Source organism: Rhinoderma darwinii, chromosome 8 (assembly GCF_050947455.1).
Source record: "Rhinoderma darwinii isolate aRhiDar2 chromosome 8, aRhiDar2.hap1, whole genome shotgun sequence".
In the NCBI taxonomy this organism is placed as follows: domain Eukaryota; kingdom Metazoa; phylum Chordata; class Amphibia; order Anura; family Rhinodermatidae; genus Rhinoderma; species Rhinoderma darwinii.
In genome coordinates, this window is record NC_134694.1 from 14329634 (window position 1) to 14342393 (window position 12760).

At 45.6% G+C, this 12760-nt stretch overlaps 1 protein-coding gene across 3 annotated transcripts in view; it reads right to left on the reverse strand.

Annotated features, from left to right (window-relative positions):
- Positions 1 to 370: 370 nt before the first annotated feature.
- PTPA (protein phosphatase 2 phosphatase activator) overlaps positions 371 to 12760 on the reverse strand; it is a 34075-nt gene continuing 21685 nt past the window's right edge. For all 3 annotated transcript variants that reach the window (XM_075835200.1, XM_075835202.1, XM_075835201.1), the window contains exons 9-10: positions 8164 to 8271; positions 371 to 973 (exon numbers count right to left, since the gene is read on the reverse strand). In XM_075835200.1, coding sequence (XP_075691315.1) covers positions 899 to 973; positions 8164 to 8271 — 183 coding nt within the window. In that variant the 3' untranslated portion in view covers positions 371 to 898. The remainder of the gene's footprint in view (positions 974 to 8163; positions 8272 to 12760) is intronic.

The window sequence follows — 12760 nt, forward strand, 5'->3', positions numbered from 1 at the left end:
CGGACACGCTGTCACTGTATACAACTCAAATAACCCTTTTAAAAGGGGGTCGTCCAGGCGGATTTTTTTTTTGCTATTTTACTAGAAATCAAATAAGTGTCTAATTTATCATAAATGGTGTCTCATTTATTTCTTCCTACACTTCACATCTCAGCCCGTACATGGCACCCTCCCAAGCACACCGCCATACAGGAGTCATGTGACCACTTCATCCAACAGCGCCAGATCTAGAAGATGAAGCCACCACGTGACAAGAAAGTATTAATTTACATAAAACCACAAAAAGTGGCTACAAAGCTGGTGCACCCCTTCAAAGGTATAATAAAATTAACTACTTACTACCAAATAAAATGTGTGAGACTCACGCCACCAGGGTCTGGAGATTTTATTGGTATAAACCCTTTATGCAGGCAGAACTCCAGGGCCAAATTCACCTTAAAAAGAACAAGGACTTGAAGGAAGCCATCATGTCTGCACAAAGCGGTCTCCTTAAAGATGGCGTCCATAGGTCATTACTAGAGGCAGAAGAGAGCAGGGGAAACTTGTCAGAATGTGAATGGTTATATCCTACCCTATTAATATCCTACAACCCACCTGCACCCAGAGGGAACTGGATGGCCCCAACTAGTAAAACGAAGTAGTCCTGCTAAACCCAAAGATACCAGACTCCCCCTATACAAACATGGCGGCAGGTGCTGCGTCCTAACACCAAGACATTAACGTGATCTCCTGCTCTCTCCCCCTCCTCAAATGTGAAAGGGTCAGTGCTGAATCCCTCCGTCCGCCGCAGATATGATAACGTGGATAAGATAAGCGGCCGCACAGCTAGGAAGGAGAGAACGGCAGGGAAGGCTTGTATCTAGAGACAGAGGGGGTATCCGCTCCATCGCCAGGATCCTTAGGACTTGACAGGCTGAATGGAGAGCAGGCTGCCAAATTTAAAGTGCTGAATCACAGGAAACTTCTCCAGACACTGCAAGAGATAAAGACACAATCCTTAGTAGAGGACGTACAGTCAAGCGGCCAGTATAACAGGTAGTCAGCAGTCCATGGCAATACGGTATACACATTACAGTAAAAGTCCTATAATCCATCTCAGGACTGACAATGTGCCGGATTATCGGTTTTTCATGACTATTCCAAGCATGACTGTTATAGTCATCAAATAATTTGACAGTATACATAACAATCTAATCTACATAAGAATATTAGTAAATTTGTAAATACATTGCATGACTTATCTCGTACTCATCCTGAGTTACAGTCTGTATTATACTCCAGAGCTGCATTCATTAAGCAGCTTCACAACTTGTAATGACAGCCATGTTGCTTGCATCCCTGCTTTCTACAGTATGGAATATCTGTGCTCTATAGTTTTCTATGCCATGTTGCTCTGACTGGGGGGGGTTCAGCTATGTATATATAAGGCGGACGCGCAGTGCTGTATGCTGCGGTGTGCTGCTGTGCCTTCGCTTTGCACAGGATGAGGTGAGGAGGGTGCGGACTCTGTGTGTGAGCTCTCTGTCTCTGCAGGAAGTTTACCACTAAGGAAGTTTCCACATGTGTGTGTGTGGGAAGAGGCCGGGACAGCACAGCTGCACTCCCAAACAAACCGGGCAATAAACGCCATTAACCCTTCAACTGCCAGTGGGTCCTTCATCTGCAATGTATTATCAGCCTGCAACTCTACTATTGGAAACAGGTCACCCTTAAACTGGTCGTTTGTAAATAAAGCTCAATGATTGTGTAATGAAAAGATTTCTGCTTGCAGTCAGTGAATGGATACTTTTGGAGGCAGAAAATGTGTTCTGCTGACATGGACACAGGGCTGATTGGCCCACATTTATCATGGCTTTTATGTGGAATAAATTTGACAAGTGACAAGAAAAGTGGGCATGGTCTCCGAGGAGATGTAGTTTGTCAAATTTATTAAGTATAAGGCATGAAAATAGCGCAAACTTTGACGCAAATCTATACCGGACCATAACAGGCGTAGATTTGTTTTTCTGCCTCTCAGACAGTACTAAATGTGAAAAATGTATTTAGGGTAAGCCCAGATGGAGCAGCCCTGATCCAATCGCGACGCGGCCAAAACACGCATCGGTACTATGATCAGCGCTGCTGTCACATAGCCTGCTCATGCCCACACGTTATTGTGGGTAAAACATCCCTTTACCTGCAAAATCGTGTGGCCATAAAGGGAATATTAATTAATCACCTGCAAAATCGAGCGGCCAAGGGCCATTTCACCCGCAATAACGCATGGCAATTAACCAGCTATTTGACAGCAGGGGAGAACATGGTGCCGACGCGGTTGTTGGCTGCGTCACGACTGGGTCAAGGCCGTTCCGTTTGGACTTACCCTTAAGAGATGTGCGCCTTTTTAATACATTTGGTACAAATCACACCATTTCCTGTACGAAGACGGACGTAAGATACGCCAGTCTTACTTATTGGCCAAAATTCAGTGTGTCAGAGCGGACCCTGCAGCTGTGCGAGCAGGACGTGCTTAAGACTTAGGATAACAATGTTTCATCCAGTGACAGCAAACAAAAATCTAGAAATTGAAACACATACAATAAATAGGCTTTATTTCAGGGGGGCTTTCCAGGAATATACATTGATTGCCTATCCTTAGGAAAGGCCATCAATGCATGATCTATGGAGGTCAGACCCTGGGCCCCCCACTAATAACCAGAACGGGGTCATGGAGAACGGAAGCCCCTTCATTGTTTATCCAGGCTCAGCGGCTTTTCAGCATTTGTGGCTCTGCAGCACAGCTCTGGAGCACCGCAGCCTCTTTGTTCTGCTGATCGGTGAGGATCAGACTCTATCCTAAGGATAGGTAATCAATTTATATGCCTGGAAAACCCCTGTAACCGGCTATAAAGGCACATATCTGCATTAGGCTCCATGCACAAATCCATATTACAGCAGTGCTAAGAAGAGGGGGGAGACAAGTGACTATTGGGCTGGTTGCTGCCCTCTCCATGCCCTGCACAGAATGGCGACACCAGATCTCTACGCAGCCGGGACCACATGAAGCTTCACACTCACAAACTGCTGGGTTGTATGATACGTGTTTTGCCTATGATGCGGAGTGATGGTATAAAATCCAACAGGGAGATGCCCATTCAGCTGTATACAAAATACAACATCTTGAGTCATAGCAGCGCAATGTTGCCCAGGACGTGTGAGGACTACTGTCAATTTCACAAATCTCCCTGGTTCTTCATCTCAATACAATTCTAATTTGACATTCAGGAGTCTGGAAAAGCTGGATGATAACCCCTGAGGGAATTCTAAATCAATCTGCTCTCAAAAGAACCATTTCTGCCCCATTGCCGACCGTTCCAGCTGAAACTTTAGGCTCGTTTTAACCCGGAGATAAGCGTCACCAATGCCGCCCATCATCTCTACTCCATCCATAGAAATAACAAGCACATTCAACTAAGCTGAACAGTCCTGTTAGCAGGGAGATCATCTGTGGGGACTGATGGCCGAACAACGTCTATGGCCAGCATTAGATACGTTGAGCCTTCCGGCTGGTCGACTACGAGAGACCCTGATACGTTGCTCTAGCTCAGGCTTTTGGTTGCAGACAAGCAGCTGCCGGTCCCGCTGATGTCATGAGGGAGGCTGGGGGGAGGTTTAGAGATCAGGCCGCCTGAAATTCCAGCCAGGGTGAAAGTTCACTTTGCTTCCCAGAGACTCAGGGGCCTGGTGGAGGCTGAGCAAACATGAGAGCAGCTTCAGACCTAAAAGAGCTGCGCAGGCGGAGAGCTTATGTGCTGTGTGAGGGGAACACATCAAGAGATGAAAGGAAGAGGCCTAGCAGTATGTACTGACACACATGGGTGCAGCGTGCCGGCTCTGCCATCCTAATGTCAAGCAGCTCTAGCCTACAAATCAATACCACACCTCCTTATAGGAGACCATACACAAGTGTAACCCTACACCACCAGGGCTGCCACAATGTGAATAGCTGGGTCAAGTGGGCGCTACTAGAATTTTTTAGGGTGACCAGGGTACAGGTTTTATTCCGGGCAGACGTCACTTTAAATGAGACATGCAGCCGATCGACTGAAAGTAATCCACTCCGCAGACGGCTCCAGGCGGGGGTCAACTGCTCATCCCTATCGTCTAAGGGGAGCCTGTGGGCCCACTCAGCTGCGGTGCCCCTGAGCAATGCGCAACTACAGGACCACTATCTGCTCCTGGTCTTACCAATGCTGCTCATATAAAGGGAGAGGCTTAATGGGAAGAGAAAACATTTTCTTTTATTGTTATTTTAAACGGTATGTAGAATTCTGCAACATTTTTTTTATATTGCTCCAATGCATCTAAAATTAAAAAAAAAAAAAAATCAAACTTGGAAATTCAGTCGTTTTGATCATAAAATATCATATGATTTTGTGTATACAGCTCCTCTGCAGCCCAATTTGTCTCCATTAGTTAAAGACTACACACAAACCCTGCGTAGTCTGATCCTGCAGCCACGTGTGACTCCTCGGTTTCCTCTTCTACGGTCTGTAGGTTAGCAGGGATTAGAGTAAGGCCTAATTCACACGAGCGTATCAGTTTTGCGCGCATAAAAAAACGCAGCGTGTTTCCTGCGTTGCAGTTCCGTGTGGCATCAGTGTACGGTGCGCGTCTGTTTTTTACGCGCATAAGTCATCCGTATGCCTTGCGTTTTTTACGTCAGCAGGAAAAACCTGAAGGTTTTTTTCATTTTCTCATCATTTCTTTAGCAACTGTTGCGTGAATCACGGACCCATTGACTTCAATGGGTGCGTGATGCGCAAAAAACGCACAATAGGACATGCAGTGAGTTTCACGCAGCGGATACACACTGCATGAAAAACACTGAATGTCTGAATGGCCCCATTGAATTGCATAGGTCCGGGTGGCATCTGTTGCTTTAACACGCGTAACACGGACGTGAAATACGCTCGTGTGAATAAGGCTTAAGGGTCGTCTTAGTTTGCCAGACGTGGGCCGTGTAAACGAGTGCCAATCAAGGAGACAGCTCGTGATCGGCGCTCGTTTGCTCCTGTCTAAAGTAGCTTTGGATGAGGACGAGCGCTTGTTACTACGATCACTCGTCCCCATACATTATTATCACATCTCACAGTTTGCAGGAAGATGTGCTGCCGACAACAATAATATTTTGGTATTTTGGGCATTTAGAATCAGCCGATGATTGAGCCTTTGCAATGATCGGGAATAAGCGCTCTGTGGACACTCATTTAGCCGATAATTGGTCCCTCTTACACATGAATGCAGGATCAGACTACACACAGGGGTTAGCGTGCAGTCTGTTACCATGGAGATGCATAGGATTACATAAAAAAACTAAATGGTAGAATATTTTTTTTAATCAACACTATTTGCAAAGTTGCTTCATTTTTTATTTTAGGTGCATTGAAGCAATATAAAAAATGGTTGCAGAAGTATACATACCTTTTTTATTTTATTGGAGACTTTGGGAAAGTAGTTGCGAGGCAATACCTTATTTGGCCGTTAAAATTAGAGGCTTCAAGGATGAACTTATTTTTATTTTATTTTTTTTACAGAATCATTGAAATAGATTCCCCAATGGCGCCGTCACGCCGAGCTACAGGAGGAAGCTCCACCCCGGCGACTGGTCTGATAAGCTCCGCCCCACTGACTCGTCTGATAAGCTCCACCCCACTGACTCGTCTGCTCCCTGTAGTCCTGGCTCTGCCTCTGAGTATCTTGTATGAGGAGCAGGAGCTTTTCAGTCCGCTTCCGCCATGTGCACTGCATGCACTAACCTCCCTCTCTGCCCGTCACCGCCTCAGCCGCAATGCCGGAGAGAGCAGTCTAACTTGCAGCAGGGCCACCCACGTAGATGGCGCCGAACCGGCACTTTGGGGAGAGATGACATGATTTTGTTGGATATACATTTTTAATAAAAAATATATGTTGAAAGTTATGTATATAAAGAAAATAACTGATTGAATTGTGTCTTTGTATTTTTTTCAGTTAATTTAACAAAAATAAGAAAAACGGAGATTCAAATCCAAAATCTTCTTTCGCTTTGAAAGAAATCTAGATTTTTTGGCAAAATTGCCCAGCGCTAGATAAACTAGTCCCTGAGTTCTACATATACACTGGTCGTACTTTATATGTAGATTATCCTCCTGGAGTCTTTATAACGGTGTCACAGAGGCCACATGGGGTGTCACCCAGATGTAGATCTTCAGTACACTGGGCACAGGCAGAGGTCCCCCCGGCACTGCTCAGGTAGACCCCACTGTTCCTGCCCGCACCTGGACTCTGTAAACGGAGGGACAGACGGGAACAGAGACTTCTTAGCAGGAAGGAGACAGCACAGACTTCCAAGAGACTGGCTCCCAGATTACAGAGGTATGTGGGTGGAACTTTACACAGGATGTGGAGCCGGCGGCCGAGGGGGGAGAAGGAGGAAGGACTGATCCAGAGCTCCAGGAACTTTTCACCTCAGTAATTCTATTCAGTTCAGTGCTCGCCCCTTTCACGGGTTAACAAACAAGCCTGTGGTAACAGAACCCAGATACATTAACCCCTGCTTCCCTGAGGAGTGTATGGGTCTTCTGTCACCCCTCTCTGTGCATTCTCATCCCACCAGGAGACCATAAAACTAGAGCTGCTCCTCCATGCAACCAACTTCTACTGGGAAATGAGATTCTTATATATATATATATATATATATATATATATATATGAGTAATGGCCTATCAAAAAGCCATGAAACGCACAGGATGGAGGCAGTTTCTAGAGATCGAACAATTTCGAATGCATCAGACGGGCGTCATACACATTACATAGTCACGGCTCCAAACAGCTATTAGCCAAATGTGCAGCGAGACGAGCAGCTACCAAACATCTCGGGCTCCGACAGACAGAATTGTCTGCGGAAAATCTAATATCCAGGCGGCTCTACGATATCTGACCGGGCATCTCACCGGCTGGATTATAGACTTTATCCTTAAGATAAGCGGCGCCCGATTCCCTTGTTCTATTAAAATAACATGCACATTTGGCGGAGCTGAACATAAAGGAGAAGTCAGGGGTAGAAGCTGGCAGGTGACGGAGCATTCGGCAAAAATCTAAGATATGGTTCGGCAAAAAGCCGAACCGCTACAAGTGGAAACCCGTACGAAACACTGCAGAATGGAACATTAAATATACACGTGGTTTTGTCTTGCGATGGACGCTGTTGACCTCTTCCATGGCTGCACCGTCCTGTAAGGTTTCCAATGCTCGACACACCGGGCTAGAAAGAGGTCAACAGGAACGTGTTGGGATTTAGTCCATTACTAAAGAAAAATGTAGCGGGTCCATTGCTGCAATGTGTCAATGGGACTTTAAAAAGACACGTCTCCCCCTGGCAGTGAACATGCCCACGTGGCCAATTAATCAAGCATGTTTGTGGGGAAGCCATAGTCTGTGTATGGCCAGTTCTACACAACGTGCACTAGTAAATGGATATTCTGCGTTTACCCGCGTGCCTACACCGACCTCTCGCACATAACACCGTGGCACACACCAGTGCCGTGCACTCTACTTTGATACGGCAAACTATGGGTTTTGTGGTTGACACTGAGGTTTTGGATACACAGCAGGCAGTATATAAACGGATCTGTAAGGTTTTAACACGACAGCGCTTGGTTTCTTTGTGGTCATAGAAACCCACAGTTCAAATATCTGTGCGGTCACCAATGTTTTTCGGACAAGCAGAGAGGTCAGTATGATGTAGGTTTTGTTATGAGCACGATGGAAGAAGAAAGCTGCAGAATTTACCCTATGGCCGTGGTTACAGACAGAGGAGTTACTGACGTCATAGGCTTTCTGTACGAATCTACGGTGTGCTGAGCCGGAGTCTTTCACGATCTCTCAGCGTGTGGTCTGTTACAAAACTTCCCCTTTCACAAGCAGCCCTATATTCAGTAAAATGATAACACAGGTGGACAGCGCTGCATCCCACAAAATTGGCACATGTCTCTCCTGAAAAAATGATGGAGGACTCGGCTCCTTTCATAGTATCCCTTTAAATAAATAATAATGATGGGATCAAAGCAAAAAATGATCTGGTAACATGCAATACAACTGTAAACATGATCCCAAAGATCGCCAGCAGACCCCAATGTGACTCACCTCTGCCTTGTACATGCGGACGAGGCCTTGGTTGACTTTGGACCATGTCGGAACGGCGCTGATGTTCCACAGCTGATTGGAGTGTTCTGCAAAAGGGCCGGTCTTCATCTGGAAGAGAAATAATGATCAGAGGTGATGAAATCGCACGATTACAGACAAGTCACCAATAGATGAACAGTTTCTTGTAGAATATGTTTAGTAGCTGCCATTCAAGACCTCAGAGGAAAACTTGAGACCTTGATGTCATTATTTCCTTCCAAACGATATCCAGCCATTATTTTTATTGCTCCAATGCAACTAAAATGAAGCAGTTTTGCAAAGTCTTGATTTAAAATGTCCTACCGTTTTGAGTTTACAGCTACTCTGCAGTCCTATGTGTTTCTATGTTTTCAGACTACAAACAAAACTGTGTAGTCTGATCTTGCCGTCATGTATTACTCCTTTACATCGGCCTCTTTTTACTGTCTGAAGGCTAGACAAAAAGAGAGCAGAGGGAGTAAACATTGAGACACATAGTTCTGCATAGGAGCTGTATATACAAAACGGTAAGATTTTTAAATAAACGGGAATCGGTCAGAAGTTTTGACCGCTCACATTGCTATATGCAGGATGGGGAGTGCAGCGTAATGATACCTACAGTGACGGCCATGCAGGTTGCATAAATGAGAAATCTATGTCTTAATGTCCCCAGTGCTGCGATCGCAAGTGCCATGGAGGCGGCCTCTTCATGTATCGTCTCTTCAACGATCGCTCCCAGGACCCACCCCTCTGAGTGACGGCTCTAGCGTCCAATCAGGAGACGGCTAAAGCCATCACTCAGAGCATTGGGGGCACTTGCAAACGCGGCAACAGAGACATTAAAAGATTTCATGTTTATGCACCCTGCTCTCCGTCCGTTGAGGGGTCAAGATTCCCTTTAAGACTATTTGCAAAGTTGCTACCAATTTGTAATTTTATTTTTTTCATTCCCCTACTGAAATGAACATAAACACAAATGCAATGGATAGGACGGGTGGTTTGGAATACCTGCAGCACGGCCCCCCCAATGGTGCTGTCTCGACCAACATTTCAATGGGATTTTTAAAAATCCCATTCACTTGAAAAGGTAAAATAGTATTAGTGTATGTTCACACGGCTTATTTTCAGACGTTTTTCAGGCCGTAAACGCCCCAAAAAACTGCTAAAGATACGTAGGCTGAACGCCTCCAAACATCTGCCCATTGATTCCCATGGGGCGTCTTTTACGCACCATTTGTAAAAACGCTGCGTACAAAAACGCCCTGTAAAAAAGAAGTGCATGTCACTTCTTGAGCTGCTTTCCGTTGGGCCAATAGAAAAACAGCTCCAAAAACGCATCGAAAAACGTCTGAAAATCGGAGGCTGTTTTCCCTTGAAAGCAGCTCCGTATTTTACAGCCGTTTTTAGTCTAGCGTGTGAACATAGCCTTAATGTTATTCCTGATACTTCCAAGATATCGCTACAATTCTCCAGTGCAGAGAGGGAACAGGATCCCCACGCGACTCTTGCCTTGGAAGAAACTTCGATTTGCTGGTTCAGAGTAACAAGCAGTAAATCCAGATTGAATGTCACAAACCATCGGCTTTCCAGACTGTGGAGGGAGCCGCTCTGTGTGCCCGGCTCTTCCACAAGCAATTACTATAAAGTGGCCACTAATGAGAAATACATTGACATGACGGTGCCCATCAAGACACATTTCATTTTATGCAATTCATGGGCAGGACTATGGAATAAGCACCGTTCTGATCAAGCTTCAATGTTTTCCTGCTCTTCTAGGTCTATTCCATACGTGTGGTCACTGCCCTTCACCCTCAAGAAAGTCAAGAGCGGCTCAAGTCATGATCCCGGACTCAGAAGCCCTTATACACGGGCCAACGACGGACGAACACTCGTTCCTCTCGATCATTGGGAGTAAATAGGACCGCGATCAGCCGGTGAACACGCAAACGCTTGTTCATCGGCTCATCGCATCTTTTATGCGGCAAGAAAAATAGTCGCTTGTCAGCAGCACATGAGGGCGAGCAATCGCATTAATGATCATTCATCCCCCATACTCGCGATCACTGCTCCATATAAATGGAACAAACGAGTACCGATCCACATGCTGTGGATGGGCAATCGTTTAACAGGCAAAATATCTGCCCATGTACTAGATTTGGAATAGTTTTCATCTTTGGGGATCCCTCATCTGGACCCCCTCAAAGCGCTAGAAAAAAAAAGAAGGGCTTGGCAAACCCGTAGATTGCAATGGGGTTGTAATTTGCATGAGTGCAGTCAACGTGTAGTTTAGAGATCTCCGAGCTAAAAGCTGATAGGACACGGCGCTCAGAATCGCTCATGAAGCTTAACTGGTAAGAACCTTGAATCGGGCTGGGAGGCTTTTTTTCTAATCCTGAACAACCCCTTTGAAAGACCACAAGAGCCTAATGTCCAATGCCCAAGAAGGGACGTTGGTAGATGACACAAACCTTTGTGATCACTAGCGATCACTTCTGCCACACTATTCCCTCCATCACTCATCCAATGAACAACCAAAGGAGATCCAACGTGACCGACCTTTTTTCTGCAGATGTCTTAGCAAAAGCCAAAATAAGCCGTCATGGAGGGGTCTACAGACAGAAGTCACATCTGTGATAAGAGCTCGGTCAATCAGTGACAGCCCATAAAGAGTCATGTGAGGGGTGGACTGTCAAAATCAGCAGGACCCATCAATAATCTAATGCGTACGGGGGGGGGGGGGGGGAATTTATCAAAACCACCAACTTAAGGCCCTTTTACACGGGCCAATTAACGGGCAGACGATCGTTCATCGGATCGTTTATGCAGCAGAAAATATTATCGCGGTCAGCAGCTCATCTCTGTGTAAACATGGAGACTACTGCCGACATGATAGAAATGTATGTGGACGAGGGATTGTAGTAACGAGAATTCCTTGTGAAAGGAGCAAACGAGAGCGCCGAGATGTCTTGCTGATCGGCGCTCGTTCACTCGGCCCATGACGGACTGTGTAAGAAGACTCTCAGATCAACCATGTAGAATTCAGAGCCAATCCTATGGACTTCCCTGCACAAAATTAATAAAAATCACTTTTCCCTTCTCTACAATGAATGCACGTCAATAAGACTGGGGGAGGGGGGACTGCTATCTCATGGATATGCCTAAAGTTGTCTAGATATATATACACACACACCTATTCACCTTGGCCAAATTATTTCTGTGAAGGAATGGAGATAATCAGCTACCATACAGGTTACCGCTTATCTCTGCCAAAATAATGGAATCGGACTAGTTCAATTCCAATTTGTCTGGATCCCCATTTTCCCTAATACCTCATGCACATGATTGTTGTGCCAGTCGGGCCGTTTTTGACAGCATCCGAGTGGCACCCGATAGTCTTCACGAACCCAATCACTTTAGCAGACTCGGTCGTGTGCATGAGGCGTAATGGCAAAAGTTGGGCTGTTCCTACAGAAATGACAAATCTCATGGCGTAAAAGGTTACGGAGATTTTCTAGATCCGGCGCGGTGATTAAACGCATCCTGGTCCTGACTTAGCATTTCAATTCAAAGGGTTGTAGGAGATTAAAAAACATGGCTGCTTTCTTCCAGGAACATTCCCGTTCATAGGCTGCGTGCGGTATTGACCTCAACCACATTCACTTGTATGTGACTGAAATGTAACACCACATACAGCCTAATGGACAAGTGTGGCGCTGTTTCTTTAAAAAAAAACAACAATGTGCTTTTGTATTCTCATATATACCGGTCCATTCTTGTTAACCGCCCCAATGAGATATAGATATATATATATGTGTGTATATCGGGACACTAGCTGTATCTTCTATGAATCCGCTCTGGATGGGGCCGTAGTATCAGTACAATTGCGCTGTGAATATTTTATATGTTCTTCTTTTTCACTACGTTATAACGGGACATTGCTGGTTGTTGTTGGCTTTGACATGCAGATACGCCTCCCGGTCACAGTGAAGTTACACAGGGTTGTAAACAATGACGCTTCCACTTCAAAAAGGTCTAATCGCAAAAGGTTTAAAAAAAAATTTTTCAAAAAAAAAAGAGACCGAAAGCAGCGAGGAAAATAAAATAAAAAAAAGAGAGAAAATACAGCGAGAGATCATGAGAGACGGCAGGAGAAAAAGAGCCGGAGACATCACATGATGGAGGGAGAGCGCCAATCCTGCAGTAACCTCAGGGGAATTGTATGAGTCAGAGAAGCCATATTGAGCAGGAAATTACTCACAGGCTCTGCGTTCCTGACTCTGCTCTCCCCAGAGAATGAGCCTTTTGTAAATGGTTCCTCAGTCAGTAAGAGGAGGGGGGCAGAGGGATAGATGAGAGCAGCCCCTTCCTGTCAGTTCCTTCCCTTCCAGCAGAAATCTGAACCCTCCCTTCGCAAGGAAAAAAAATAAAAAATCTCCTCCAAATTTAGAAGGGCAGATTGAAGCGGAGTCTGTGCAGGGAGAGGCGAGGGCTGCACAATGCTCTGCGCCTTTCAATTACCGCTCATCTCTCGCTCTCGTTAAGTCGGCATCGCTCATTCCAAACTTCACTGATCTCATCC